The sequence below is a fragment of the Sphaerodactylus townsendi genome, linkage group LG01 (genome assembly GCF_021028975.2).
Source record: "Sphaerodactylus townsendi isolate TG3544 linkage group LG01, MPM_Stown_v2.3, whole genome shotgun sequence".
Classification (NCBI taxonomy): domain Eukaryota; kingdom Metazoa; phylum Chordata; class Lepidosauria; order Squamata; family Sphaerodactylidae; genus Sphaerodactylus; species Sphaerodactylus townsendi.
Window position 1 is genome coordinate 182,460,010 of NC_059425.1, and position 15,906 is coordinate 182,475,915.

Sequence of the window (15,906 nt, forward strand, 5' to 3'; positions counted from 1 at the left end):
TTTTGGCTTTGGGGGAATTGCCTGGTCATGAATCGCTCTTGTTGGTTGGGTTGGCGGGTTTAAGAATAACAGTCTTAAATCAATCCTTTTAGACTGTGCTGTTCAGACTGGGTTTAAGTTGGCAGTGGACCAGAAAGCTTTTCTCTGCCTTGTGGCTCACCCGAAACACAGGAGCGTCCGTTATCTCCTGACTTGGTTGAGATTGGTTGAGTGAGAACTTGGAGATTTGGGGTAGGGTTTGGGTGCACAGCACGGGATCAAAAAGAAAAAGGGTAGCAAACTCGACCCTGAGAATAAACGACATGGCCAAAAAGGCTTCAATAAGCAAACATCAAAATACATCCAATTAAAAAAAAAACTTAACATGAGTTTTATTTATGAATTGCAATAAAATAATAAACCATTAAGGAGAAAGAAGGTGCCGTGGTATAGCTCAGTCTCACCAGATCTTGGAAGCTAAGCACGATTGGCACTTAGAAGGGTTGACCACAAAGGAAGACTCTGCAGAAGAAGGCAATGGCAAACCACCTCTGCTTCTCACCAGCCCCTTGCTAAGGTCACCATCAAGTAGGTTCTTGGATGGGGAACACCAAGGAAGACTCTGCAGAAGAAGGCAATGGCAAACCACCTCCGCTTCTCACTTGCCCCTTGCTGAGGTCACCATCAAGTAGGTACTTGGATGGGGAACACCAAGGAAGACTCTGCAGAAGAAGGCAATGGCAAACCACCTCTGCTTCTCACTTGCCCCTTGCTGAGGTCATCATCAAGTAGATATTTGGATGGGGAACACCAAGGAAGACTCTGCAGAAGAAGACAATGGCAAACCACCTCTGCTTCTCACTTGCCCCTTGCTAAGGTCACCATCAAGTAGGTACTTGGATGGGGAACACCAAGGAAGACTCTGCAGATTAAGGCAATGGCAAACCACCTCCGCTTCTCACTTGCCCCTTGCTGAGGTCACCATCAAGTAGGTTCTTGAATGGGGAACACCAAGGAAGACTGCAGAAGAAGGCAATGGCAAACCACCTCTGCTTCTCAATTGCCCCTTGCTAAGGTCACCATCAAGTAGGTTCTTGGATGGGGAACACCTAGGGAGACTCTGCAGATTGAGGCAATGGCAAACCACCTTCTTCTCACTTGCCTAGAAAGCTTCAGGCTAGGGTGACCATAAATTGGAAGGGAGACCACCAAAGGAAGACCCCTGCAGAGGAAGGCAATGATAAATTGTCTTCTTCTCACTTGCCTTGAAAGCCCCTTGCTGAGGTTGCCAAAACTCAGCTGTGACTTCACAGCACTTTCCACACACGTAATCGCCAGTAAGCCACACATGCCATGATAATTGCTCTATTGTAAATAAATCTCTTTACCGATAGGGCAGATAAACAGATCCATACAGAGCAATCACCGATGTTTCGTCAAAGAATATGATTAACCGCAAAACATTAAACGTGTTTCAGCTAACTGGTGGGGCAATGTATATTATCAAGCTAAACAGCGTCCGATGGATATAACAACTGTCAGGTCATCTCTGCATAAAAATGTTCTCAAATATCTTGTGTAGGCGAAAGTCTCCTCACGTTTAGTGTGTATTGTAGCCTTGTAACTGAATTGGAAGTGAGAATTCTTACAATCTACCTTCATAACAAGGCTTCTTTGAAGTCCTAATACAAATGTAGGCACATAACATTGTCTGGTCATAGTATGGCTAGGAAAATATTTGCATGAGCATGTAACAGTATTCAAAGGCCAACGGGAAGAATTATGCGCAGGAACATTAATAGGGATTGAAATACTGGAGTAATTTGCACCCCTTAGTTCCCAGTTTCATTTGACAAATCCAGTTCTCTCCTGTTGGGTGGAGCCGGCAGAGATCAAAGATTATTGGCTATGCTGTAAAGCATTGTGGTGCAGTGCTGTGTGCTATTGATGCTTCACCCATGCACAGGGAAATTTGAGCTCAGTTTTGCCCTTTGCTTCTGCTGTCCTTTCTTCGTCGCAACCGGAAGTAAAAGTTTATCCGCTGGTCTTTTGTCTCACTAAATAAATGCAAGGACTTAAAAGAGAAGCCAATAATGGAGGATAGTTGATGCAGGCCTGTTTTATTTCTTCCACCTTTGATATTTTCCATGCCCATGTTTGGAATTGTTTTCCTTAGGGATTGAAGACACCTTCAGAACTGCAGCCACGGAAGTGAGTTTGCTGGCGGGGAGTGAAGAGTTCAATGCTACAAAGCTGTTTGAAGTGGGTAAGTAGCAGCAGAGATGGGTTTTTTTCCTGAACAACCCGAGGCAAGCAGATTTCAGCTCTCCTGGCAGTTTTTCTCTTTTTTATAAGTCTTTAGATGATATATAATCAGTGAATTTATAATCCTCCTTTGGCTTACTGCCTTGCTGTGTCAATTGGATTCCTGGCTTCCCCAGAGGAAAATGGTCCTCACTGGGGCTAATTACGCACAAGGCATCTGCTGCACAATGGGGGCAAATGTGTGTGGCCACAAGATTTCTTGTACGGATGTATTTCCTCAAGCCCCGCTTTCACTTTCTATTGTCCCCTGGGCAAGCGAGACCGCTTCTAGCATGAATTCAATGTTTGCTTCACAGCCAGGGATCCCAGTTTTGCTTCGGACCTCTTCCCTCTGCCCACAGCCTCGGACCTCTTCCCTCTGCCCATTTAGTCTCACTCCACCTTGTGCTGCTTTTCACGCTTCCCCCTCGTCCTCCTTCCTGTTTCCGACTCCTTCCCACTTCTCTAAATGCTTGTATCGATACATTGATATAGTAACAGTGGTGTGGGGGGGGAATGGCACCTGCCCCCCCACACCCCCACTTAGTTCAGCCAGCTGCTGGGCCGCTGGCAAAACTAAGATAAGTGGGGGGTTGCGGGCGGCCCCCCAGCCCTCCCATTTCCTTAGTTTAGCCAGCTGCAAAGAGCAGTCGGCTGAAAAAGCAGCCTGGCTGGGCCACCAGCTGAACTAAAGTAAGTGGGGGGCCACCACCTCCCAGCCCCGTGCCCCAGCCCCACCAGGCTGCTCTGGGCTGCAGGGTCTGGCTGGTGAGGCGGGGCCAGGCAGGGGCTCTCAGCAGCGTCTGCCAGCCCTGGCGAGGCAGAGGGAAGAGGGAGGGCCATGCGGGGCGATTTTATACTCCCCACGTGACCCCAACAGTGCACCCCGTGGCGTGGGCCCCCCACCTTCCCCATGATAGCTACACGACTGTACGGTAATAACACAGAGTTGGCTTTTGCAGAGGAACAGCACAAGTGTCTCTTTCTGGCTCCACCCCACCTCCCGCACTCTGCTCATTTTTAAAACTTTTTTTCAGACATGCTTTTATTTTTACCAATAAATCTCTCTTGCAGCAGCAGCAAGCGAGAGTGAGTGCGAGTGTGTGTGTGTGTGTGTGTGTAGGGGAAGGAAGGGGAAGACAATATCGGTGAGATCAGTGCCTTTAAGGCTTTTGATGGGCAGAGTTAAGAGAAGCAGCAAAAGGAGAGGCTGGTTGAGACTTCTGCAGGGCAGGCACTAGGCTTCCTCCTCGCACGTAAACAGAGAAATGCAATGAGAGCCCTCTGCAAGCCCACTGCACAGAGAAGAGTCCTGAGTTAAGCGTTCCCTACATATTGAGCCTTCGGGGAGGGCGGTATATAAATATAATAAATATAATAAATAAATATTCACCCATGGTGGTCAAAAGTATTATATTAATACAGCATTTAGCTACCAGACTACAAATTGCAATTATAACACTTTTTAATCACAGAGACCAGTTGTTGGAGAGTTATTTAAATTGGCACCCACGTCATTCACACAAAGTCATGTCCTCTTAAACAGTGCCAATTATGCCCAATTCTGCTATGGCAAAATCTTACCCCGACTCAATCATAGGGAGTTCTTTTAGCCTGGAGCAAATGAACTAGCTGAGATCTGTTGGTCTCCCCTCCTTTTTAACAACCCTGTGGAGTAGGCTGAGAGTGTGCGAATGGCCCAAGGTCACCCAACGAGCTTCCATGGCAGTGTAGGGGTTTAAACCATGGTCTCCCAGATTCTGTTCCAAAATATAAATCTGCTTTATACTGCATCAGACCATTAGTTCATCAAGCTCAGCATTGTCTGCAGTGACTGGCAGCTGCTTCCCAGAGTCTCAGACCGAGAGGTCTCTCCCATCATGAGACTTCTGCAGGTCGGGCACTATGCTTCCTCCTCACACGTAAACAGAGAAATGCAATGACAGCCCTCTGCAAGCCCACTGCACAGAGTCCTGAGATAAGCGTTCCCTACATATTCGGCCTCGGTGGTCAAAAGTATTATATTAATACAGTATAATATTAATTCGCACTCACTCTCGCTTGCTGCTGCAAGAGAGAGATTTGTTGGTAAAAATAAAAGCTTGTCTGACAAAAAGTTTTTAAAATGAGCAGAGTGGAGCAGCAGTGGTGTAGGAGGTTAAGAGCTCGTGTATCTAATCTGGAGGAACCGGGTTTGATTCCCAGCTCTGCTGCCTGAGCTGTGGAGGCTTATCTGGGGAATTCAGATTAGCCTGTGCACTCCCACACCAATACGCCAGCTATGGATTGACCCCAGGCTAGTCACAGCTCCTCTGAGACTCTCTCAAAGCCCACACCCACCTCACAGGGTGTTTGTTGTGAGGGGGGAAGGGCAAGGAGATTGTAAGCCCCTTTGAGTCTCCTGCAGGAGAGAAAGGGGGGATATAAATCCAAACTCCTCCTCCTCCTCCTCCTCCATCATCTGCTACCTGGTCTTTTTCAATGGAGCTGTCAGGTATAGAACCTGGGACCTTTCGTATGCCAAGCAAATGTTCTTCCACTGAACCACGCCCCCTCACTTTAACTGCTACCCTAAGCCGACTGTATTTTTAATACCATCAGTTGACACTTCTCATGTCCCTTCCCCCCCCACCCCAGATACGGACAGCTGTGAAAGGTGGATGAGCTGCAAAAGTGAATTCTTGAAGAAGTACATGCACAAAGTGGTCAACGACCTTCCAGCGTGCCCTTGCGCCTACCCCACGGAAGTGGCCTACAGCACCGCCGACATCTACGACCGGATGAAGCGGAAGAACTTCCGCTGGAAAGACGCCAGTGGGCCGAAGGAGAAACTGGAGATCTACAAGCCCACCGCCCGCTACTGCATCCGCTCCATGCTCTCTCTGGAGAGCACCACTCTGGCGGCGCAACACTGCTGCTACGACGACACCATGCAGCTCATCACCCGAGGGAAAGGAGCGGGGACGCCCAACCTGATCAGCATAGAGTTCTCGGCGGAACTTCATTACAAAGTCGATGTTTTGCCCTGGATCATTTGCAAAGGGGACTGGAGCCGATATAATGAAGCCCGGCCTCCCAACAACGGGCAGAAATGTACAGAGAACCCGTCGGAGGAGGACTATTACAAACAATTTCAGGAAGCAAGAGAGTATTGAAAAGCCCAACCGCCCTCTTTCAAACACTACAAAGCTTTGTGGGGATGCAGGAGGGGCTCTCGGCCAACGGAGTTAGCCTGTTTTTCTAGTAATTGTATATAGTTGTATAGGGTACACAGTTTTCATAAGGGTATGTTTTATAGATATATGTACACACAGAGAGACTTCGTATGCTCCTGTTTCCAAACAGCCGTTCACGTCGTAAACGTGCGTTCTCCCTCAGGGGAAGCTGTTCGGTGTAAAAACCATGCTGGGTTGGGGTCTAAATGGTGGTCTCTTGTCTGTACATCAGCCACGAGACCTGGACCCTTTACCGGATTTAGAAAAAGCCAAAGGATTGGCTCTCCGGAGTCAGATTCTCAAATGCAGTCCCCTCATTCATTTGAAAGGGGGGCTTCAGCTAGTGCAGTGGTGGCGAACCTTTGGCCCTCCAGATGTTATGGACGACAATTCCCATCAGCCCTTGCCAGCACGACCGATTGGCCATGCTGGCAGGGGCTGATGGGAATTGTAGTCCATAACATCTGGAGTGTCAAAGGTTCACCACCACGGAGCTAGTGTAAAGACCTCCCAGATTGGACCATGTCACACATGAAGCTGCTTTATACCAAACCACGCCATTGGTCCAAGGTCAGTATTGTCTACTCTGACTGGCAGCTGCTCTCCAGGGTCTCAGGCAGAGGTCTTTCACACCCCATCCTACTTGATCTTTTTAATTGGTGGAGCCGGGGATCGAACCTGGTACCTTCTGCCTGCCAAGCAGACACTCTGCCACTGAGTCACGGACCCTCACTTAGGGCTGTGTTTGACTGCACAGTCTATTACAGCCCAATCCACAGCGCACACAGCTAGGGATGGTGCCGTGTTGCTGCACTGCCCTGAAGGACTTCCAGGCAACACAGGAAGGAGAAACTTACAAGAATACCACTTGGCAGCCTGAAAATTGTCTATTGGACAATAAAGACTTGTGCCACCCTTTGGGGTAGTGTAAGTCTGCAGCCAGGGAGGAGGCATTCCTGGGCTGAAAGCCAGAAGGTACCCAACTGAAGTCGGCTTCACCCCCAATAATGCCCCAAGCCCCCCTCTCCCCCCCACACTACATTGTTGGGGCCTCACAAATTGGCAGAGCTGCAGGGCAGGGGGCCCTTTCCAGGTTCGGGTGCCCCAGGATTACACATCTGCTGATTTGGGCTCCCTCTCCTCCGGTGTGTTTGCCCTCACGCCGATGGGGTGGACACCCACGTTGGCACAAGCCCGTGCCTCATCCAGAATCCATTCGCCTTCCCCCCCTCTGGATTGGGCCATTCGAAACTCAAGTTGACCGTAGCAGGGACATAAGAACATAAGAACTAGCCTGCTGGATCAGACCAGAGTCCATCTAGTCCAGCACTCTGCTACTCGCAGTGGCCCACTAGGTGCCTTTGGGAGCTCACATGCAGGATGTGAAAGCAATGGCCTGCTGCTGCTGCTGCTGCTGCTCCCGGGCACCTGGTCTGCTAAGGCATTTGCAATCTAAGATCAAGGAGGATCAAGATTGGTAGCCATAGATCGACTTCTCCATAAATCTGTCCAAGCCCCTTTTTAAACTATCCAGGTTAGTGGCCATCACCACCTCCTGTGGCAGCATATTCCAAACACCAGTCACACGTTGCGTGAAGAAGTGTTTCCTTTTATTATCAAAGAAACCGTGCTTGGGCAAAAGGTAGATGCCCACTGGAGTCAAAAGCCGTAGGTTGCGATTGACTTCCGCAAGCAAACGCAGTGATCTCTGAAACATTATTTCCCAATTCATATGCCCCCTTTTTGTCTAGAAGAGCTCCTAAGCCCATCTAAGATACTTGTACAAAATCAAAGAGGCAGAATATTACAAAGCGGGGTTCTAAATATAAATTATTTAATACAAATGCAGCTGTTAATCCTTATAATTTCTCTAGAGATATACCTGTATCTATATAAATGAAAATATTTAGACATATTTAAAAGAATGTGATTTTTAAGTGAGGAAGGGCTGTAATTATTTGAGCAGAGAAAGAAGCTGGTAAATATAGCAGACTGACCAAAGAAGTGCTTTCTTCATTCCCTTCAGGGTCGTTTCGTGGCCAATTGGCCATGCTAGCAGGGGCTGATGGGATTTGTAGTCCATGAACATCTGGAGAGCTGCAGGTTGCAGACCCCTGGCCTCGTTCCAGAGAACTCTGAGTACCTCTAAGGCTGGTGTCCCCAACTTGGTGACCATTGGCCCCTTGGCACCCCCTGACACCATTTTTGGTTCCTGTCAAATGTTATTAGAAAGTGAGTAGGGCCAGGTGGACCTCTTTCCCCCCAGGTCTTCCAGTTGGTCACTGGAGATCTGATTGGCTGTACATATTTTTTAAAAACATATTGCTTTGGCAGCCGCTGCCACCACAGTACAAGGATATTCGCTGCCTGACTGAAGACAAGCTCCAAGTATACCAGAAAATGTTTTTTTAAGTAATAAGTAATATGTTCATTTTAAGAGGCATCCTATTAAACAGAGCTTCTGTCTCAAACAGTGAAGAGTTGCTATTAGAGTCATGCATAACCTAATTCCTTGACATTTTGTGGTTGACGCCACCTCTTGTGGCAGCCATTTTGTGGCATCAGAATTCCAGAGGTGCCCATAGGTTCCAAAACAAGGTTATAGGCCCCTTCTCTAAGGTGACGGTCAGATCAGGGGCATACCACTCTCCAAAGATTATACTTAGGCAGACTTTGGAAGGATATTTTGCAATGAATTCTAAGGCCCTGTTCACATGACGGAGTGGATCCTAACCCCCATGCTTCCATCAGAGCACTGAGGAAAGTTTGGAGCCTTCCTCCAATTTCAGTGGCTCTTGAGAGCTGCCCTAAAGGGCTTTCAGGCAACGTGGGAAGGAAAAAAATAAGAGCCACTGAAGTTAAATGGACATATGACAAATTTATTTTATTTTATTTATTTATAATTGGTTTTATATACCGCCCCTCCCCCGAAGGGCTCTGGGCGGTGAACAACACAATAAAACAATAGTTACAATAAAACCCCATTAAAACAGCAATCAATAATGTTATATTGGCATCCAATCGTAAAAACAGAACTTCATAGATCCACCCTGGAAAATAAAACAGAGAAGCGGAGAACCCAGAATGTAAGGAAAAGGAGGGGGAAAGGGGAGGGGGCATCAGCCGGCCCCTCCAAACGCCCGGTGGAACAATTCGGTCTTACAGGCCCTGCGGAACTCTCAAGATCCCGCATGGGCCCGGATAGTTGGTGGTAAAGGCGTGTTCCCACCATTATGGGCAGGGGCCAGGGTTGTAAAAAAGCCCTGGCCCGCAGGTAGAGGCCAGCCACATCATCGAGGGGCCAGGGACCACCAGTAAATTGGCCTCTAACGAACGTAGAGGCCATGTAGGGACATATGGGGTAAGACGGTCCCGAAGGTACGAAGGTCCCAGGCCGCGTAAGGCCTTAAAGGTAAGCACCCATACCTTATGAATGATTCGGAACTCAACTAGAAGCCAGTGAAATAACATGAACTGTTCCACTACACTTGCCCAGGAACCAGCCGACAAACCTTGGTAGAACTCTTCACAGTGATGGTGTTACATGACCCACAGTGCTCAATGATTTGGAACTGATTTACCCACAGTTCATGAAACAAAATCAGTGAGAGCCAGTGTGGTGTAGTGTTGAGAGCAAATGGACTCTGATCTGGTGAACTGGATTTGTTTCCCCGCTCCTACATTCCTTCTGGATGGCCTAGGGCCACTCACAGTCCTCTCAGAACTCTCTCAGCCCCACCTACCTCACAAGGTGTTTGTTGTGGGGAGAGGAAGGGAAGGGTTTTGTCAGCCACCTTGAGTCTCCTTCCCAGAGAGAAAGGCAGAGTATGAGTCCAAACTCTTCTCTTCAATATCTTCAGGATTAGGAATGATGACTGGAAACAGAGCAGTTACTTGAGCACAAATGGAATTCATTTCGGTTATTGCTGAGGATGAATTCACCTATAGTGACTAACAGGCAACAGTGTTAAGATTTTCATGTCTGGCTTAGATTATCAAGTATTAATCTCAGTCATTAGTTGTTCAGACGGCAGTCATAGGAAACAATTTAAAGCTGACTCCGTGAGCTGGCTATATGGTGGGTACAGTGGCGTACCTAGGCAAACTGGAGCCCTGGGCAAAACCTGAGTTAGATTTCCTCCTTGGGCGGAGCAGCCAAGCCGCAGCACTCACCCTTCCCGGACGGCCCCAGCAGCCCAAGTTCACCAGAGGCAGAGCTCCCCCGTCCTCCTCTGCCTCTGGTGGCTTGTGGGCCACCTTCCAGAGTGGGTGGGGCTTAGAAATCAGGTGCCCCCACGTGACAAAAATTTCTGCGCCTTGGGCAACTGCCCTCTTTGCCCAATGGGCGGTACGCCTCTGGGTGGGTATCAGCTCTCACCTTATAAGAACAGGCTGTAAAGAGATCTGTCTTTTCAAAAAATACTCCTGTTACTTAATCTGCCTCCCATTAAGGCTGTACACTACATGCACAGTATTACGTTAGATAATATCTCTTTTAAGAAGTTTCTCTAAACAAGTGAACGGAAAAGCATAAGCAGTTATACATTCTTTAACTGAACCACATTGGTTTTTTGTGTGGTGTATTTATTAAACATTGATAACACCATGAATCTGGAAAATTTCAATGGCACGCAAGAGGAGAGATTGTCTTCTGTAAAAAACTCAGGCATGTTCCGTAGAGAAGGAACAAAGGAGTCCAACACAGGGTCATAAATGAAGCCAGGACAAAACATCTGGCCAGATGCCTTCTTATTAGGCATACAGAATGAAACATGGCTGAAGAAAAAGGACATCTAGTGAAGAAAACCAGAGCAGGTGAGAAGGTTAGGCAAGGACTGACCACGACTACCTCGAAGCCCACCCACGGCTAGGTCCTTATAGTACTAGGATTATTTTTACGTTCTAATGGCCCCAATAAGACAGAATCCACCTCTCTGGTTTTGCACGGCAGAGGGATATACAAGGGGAGGGGGCTCAAAGTTTAGTTTCCGCTGCAAGGTTTAAATAACACACCATTAACATTTGATTATCACAACAAAACCTCACAGCGGAGGGAGGGAATTGTTTCAGAGTCCGGCTCTCACCCCGTTTATCAAAATCTCATTGCTTCTGACCTGCCAAGCCCAGAAACGCTTTGGCAGACCACAACAATATATTTTTCCGCTCTCGCTAAAGCATTTTTCCAGCACCGGCCCTGAATTCAGGACGAGGGGGAAAAGAAAATTCTCCCTCTGTGGTCCTCGGGAATCGGGTTTAAGCATAAGAATAATGTTATTGTGTTTGCTTGGCAAAAGGATTTTATGGCCCGTTAGATTTAGTGCGCCATTGACAACTGTGAAAGAGCAGGGTCCAAGTTTCCTTCTGGCTGCGGCACGGAGTACGCTGATAGATGGGGCTCGGTCTTGTAAGTAATTAAGTGTGCGCATGCAATTAGATCTGTTCTTAATGTAATGTCAAGAGCCCCTCATCGGAGATCAGAAAACTATCGCATGGAGATTTAGGCAACCCCCTCCCCCCACACACACACACACCCCTGAGATCTATGTAATTATGGTAGGCCCCTGTGAGGGAGGGACTGCACAGTCTGTGGCTTGCTGGAAACCTATAGGCAAGAGGTTGACTCTTCAGCATATTAAGAATTACCTTTTTTTTTTCTCATAGAACTATGAAAAATGTCTTCGTGGGCAGCAAGAGAGGGCGCATGGCTCATGCATATCTATAGACATAGCTCTATTATGCATGGGACGCTTGCCTTGGGGCTCTTCGCTGTGCATGGGGTTGCAGTGAGATCTCACGTTTCTCTGTTTGCACACAAGGAGGCACCCCACTGCCTGATGTGTGGCTTGCCTGCTGAACTCTCCCAGATCTCTGCTTTCCTTGGTCTCTTAATTCTGCCCATCAAGTCATTCTTAAAGGCACAGTTCTCATTCGGTTCTCACCTTTCTACCCTGCCCGTTCCCCATATGGCTCATCACACCCAGTGGTCACAAGATTGCTGGCTTTGTTAAAGCCCTTTCAATTGCTGTTATATTGATATTGCTGTTATGGCAGTTATATCGATATTGTAGCCCCTTTCCAAAAATAAACTCCCCTAAATGAAAGAGGCAAAGCATTTCCCTCAACCACATTCTGCCGAAAAAGGGGACCATGTCCTAGAAATGGTTTTCTCTCTCCTCCCCCACCCCCCAACAAATACACACACACACACACACACACACACACACACACACACACACACACACACTTCCTGCTGCTGCTGCCGCAGGAGGACAAAGAGGCCTGTTGTTTCAATATTTCTGTGTATTTCAGTAATCCTGTATTAGATCTATCATTATTTCAATAGAACTAACATGCTACAAGTGCTTGACATTGAAATAAAGTTTTACAAAGCCTCCCAATCTTCAGCGGGGAGGTGGGGTGGAGCCAAAAATCCCAAAGCAGAGATCCCCCACTGAGCATACACATGGTGGAGTGCTATCTGCCCCAGGAGTCTTCCACTCGGCTTCACATAGATCTCAATGCTATCGCCAGGTGCTCTACAGTGGAAGGCAAAGTGCTTGCTTTTCTTCAGAGCGTGCACATGGGCAAAACGGCCTTATATTGACTCAGACCCTTGGTCTATCTCAGTACCGTACTCTGGCTGGCGCCAGCTCTTCGAGGTCTCAGTCTAAGATCTTTCATGCTTACTGATGTTGCCATCAGTAAGCTGGGACCTTCTGCATGCCAACCAGATGCTCTTGGACAGAGCCGTTCTTGAGAAGGAGCAAAGATTAGCTACAGAACCAGGCATAATCTCATCAAGAGCCCGTGTGGTATAGTGGTTAAGAGTGGTAGACTCTAATCTGGAGAACTAGCTTCGATTCTCCACTCCTCCACATGAGCGACAGACTCCTATCTGATGAGCCAGGTTTGTTTCCATGCTCCTCCACAAGAAGTCTGCAAGGTGACCTTGGCCTAGTCCAGGGGTGGCCAACCTATGGCACTCCAGATGTTCATGGACTACAATTCCCATCAGCCCTTGCCAGCATGACCAATTGGCCATGCTGGTAGGGACTGATGGGAATTGTAGTCCATGAACATCTGGAGTGCCATAGGTTGGCCACCCCTGGCCTAGTCATAGTTTTCTCAGAACTCTTTCAGCCTCATCTACCTTACAAGGTGTCTGTTATGGGGAAAGGAAGGGAAGGAGTTTGAAAACTGCTTCGAGACTCCTCACCGTTGAGAAGAGTAGGGTATAAATCCAAGTTCTTCTTCTTCTTCTAAATAAAAGCCACCCATGGTCATTGATTTCAATGGATGAGATTGAAGTACGTATTTAACTTTCACATGCAAATGGGTGAGCCTTGAGAGTGTTCAACGTTGGCCCTTTCCACACACCTAAAACATTTGTAAAACATTTTCAATCTCCCTCTGCCTTACCATGATGTTTGTCCACACTCATGAGGGGTTCCCCCCCCCATTTTTATCATTTGTTGAATCAATGCTTCTTGCCACGATTCGCTACAGCTTATATAATCCATGCTTTGAAAAATTTTACTCCCTCAAAATGATGAAAAGTGGGAACAGAGTGATCTTACCCTGTTTCCCCGAATATAAGACATCCCCCCAAAATAAGACATAGTAGAGGTTTTGCTGAAGTGCAAAATATAAGGCATCCCCCGAAAGTAAGACATAGCAAAGTTTTTGTTTGGAAGCATGCCCGACGAACAGAACACAGGAAAAATAAGACATCCCCTGAAAATAAGACATAGCGCATCTTTGGGAGCAAAAATTAATATAAGACACTGTCTTATATTCAGGGAAACACGGTAGTAATGCGATAAAATGGCACCAAGGAGAAAGTTCGGGGACAACACAGAGGCATGGAAAATTTAGTAACAGATTGCAGAGCAAGTGGAAATGTTTTTAAAACGTTTCAGGCTAAAGAATAGTTTCGAAAGGGGATTCGTTCAAAACGTTTTGAGGCTGGAAATAAAAGGATTTGGGAACATAAGGGGAAAAAATAACGCAAAACTCCATGGAGAAAACGTTTCATTTCCTGCCTGTAAATGTTTTAAAGGGTTTGTGCGGAAAGGGCCTTTTTGTTGTGCTTTAGAGTAGGGCTGAAGAAACTAAACTAAACAGGTCAGTTTAGGGTTTTACTGCAGGTTCTTTTTAATGCACACTCGAGGAGAAAAGGCAACAAGATCATGAAAGAAATGTAGCATTTAACATTTGTTACAGAAGAAGAAGAAGAAGAAGAAGAAGAAGAAGAAGAAGAAGAAGAAGAAGAAGAAGAAGAAGAGGAGGAGGAGGAGGAGGAGGAGGAGGAGGAGGAGGAGGAGGAGGAGGAGGAGGAGGAGGAGGAGGAGTTTGGATTTATATCCCCCTTTCTCTCCTGCAGGAGACTGAAAGGGGCTGACAATCTCCTTGCCCTTCCCCCCTCACAACAAACACCCTGTAAGGTAGGTGGGGCTGAGAGAGCTCCGAGAAGCTGTGACTAACCCAAGGTCACCCAGCTGGCGTGTGTGGGAGTGTACAGGCTAATCTGAATTCCCCAGATAAGCCTCCACAGCTCAAGTGGCAGAGCTGGGAATCAAACCCGGTTCCTCCAGATTAGATACACGAGCTCTTAACCTCTTACGCCACTGCTGCTCCTACTGCAGGTTATCACTTCAGCAATTTCCCAGTTGTCCTGGGATGCCCCTAAGTGAGTCCCATTTCTGAGTACTTTGACATTACCCTGAAACAGTAGTCAGTCATGAATGTAGGTTATTTATTTAAAGAACCTTATTTATTCTTTCAAACCACAAGCATTTAAGCCATCATCCCCGACTCTTAGCAGTGAATTTTCTGCTGCACAAAATGTTATAATTCACCCTGGATTCTGTATTTGGCATGAATGAGCCCCCCACCCCCACCCCCATTCGGCATCCACTCCAGGAGCCAATGCATACCAACTGGATGTCAGCCCTCCGCTAATTTAGCAAGTGATTTGGCAAGCAATAACAGAGACCTGGAATGGGAACCAAGTCCAGAAATTGCTCCAACGATTACCTCACTGCTTCCTGCATGTCAAAATTTAACTCTCAGGTGTCCCCAAGATTGTTGTGCTCAGATTAATTAAGGTCAGTTTGCCCCATCCCCAAACAGGGACGAGGCAGACCCTCTTTGAAAAAGTTTCAACTGTGTTGGAGGATTCTCTTCTATCAAGTTCCTTCAAAGGAGAAAGGTGTCTTCCAGTGGAGAATGGCTGATCTTTTCCTGATGGGGAATGGCTTTGAGGGATGACGGGAAATTGTTGTTGTTAAAGGAAGCCCTTCTCTTTTGCAGAGCTAGTTTGGGCTAGCAAGGTACCAAAGAGCAATGCCCACGCGCTTCTCAACTGGTACTTGTTACCCAGCTGAACAGTATCTTTTTAAAATAGCAATGGGGAATTACTCAGCTTGGCAATGCGAGAGGCAGACTGGGAGGGGATTTTTTAGACAGCTATACCGGAAAATGGTTTGAAACGTATCTGCAAAGAATTCACAAAAGACCAAATTGCAGTTTAAATATTTTTATATAAATTTTGGTTGCAAACAATCACACAGTGAGACGTTAAGGCACATACACACAGTTCCTAAGTTTATAGACAGGGAGGAAAAGATAGGTTGGATGATAGAATGGGAGTTGGGGAAGCAGGGGACTTATACGTTACCTAAGATCTGCAGAGAAGTTCCAGAAGAAGGCAAGGATCTCTATGCCAGCATAGAAACCCAAGCAAAGGACGATATCGTGTCCCAAACTAACGTGACCAAGGGAGGTTCAGGCAAGTATTGCGAGTTGAGGCTGGGGTGCACAGTATTTTTATACCCTTTAGCGGGAGCAAGTAAGTTTCTATTCCTGGATGTCCAAGTAAGTTTCTGTTTCCTGGATTTTCTAGTATGTTTCCATGCTGGACTGGTTGGCTTGAGCTAATTAGCAGCTCTATCTATTGTTCCTACTTCCCAGGACAATGGAGTCAATTGGTCCTGATTGTATCAGTAATACCTTGAATGGTTTATGCAGAGGTACTTCCTAAAGTCTCTGCCTAAAGTATTCAAATTTGGCTGAGGCTTGAGTGAATCAGGCAGGGAACTTGTTGCTAGGGAGATCATATCTAGAGGTTGAGGAAATGCAGGGAAGAGGCAATTGTTGAGGAAATGGTTTCTCAAAAGCACATCAGATATAACATGTAGTACCAGGGAGTTCTCTGGGATCCATTGCATCACAACAGCTTAGCGGGGTGTGGTAATCAAGATATGCCCATGGTCAATGAGGCTTCCAGATTCTATTGCCTGGAGTAACTCATGCATTGATTTAGTTTTGCAAACAGACTTTTGGCCTTTGGCCTGTTTTTAGATGGACAATCTGCTACCTGCACATAGAAACTGGCATTTTGTAGCAC

At 46.9% G+C, this 15,906-nt stretch overlaps 1 protein-coding gene across 1 annotated transcript in view; it reads left to right on the forward strand.

The window, feature by feature from the left end:
* The window catches only part of ISM1 (isthmin 1), a 101,913-nt gene extending 95,024 nt beyond the window's left edge, over positions 1 to 6,889 (forward strand). Inside the window, exons 10-11 of the mRNA XM_048506349.1 lie at positions 2,156 to 2,245; positions 4,921 to 6,889. Coding sequence (XP_048362306.1) covers positions 2,156 to 2,245; positions 4,921 to 5,438 — 608 coding nt within the window. The 3' untranslated portion in view covers positions 5,439 to 6,889. The remainder of the gene's footprint in view (positions 1 to 2,155; positions 2,246 to 4,920) is intronic.
* Positions 6,890 to 15,906: the final 9,017 nt, after the last annotated feature.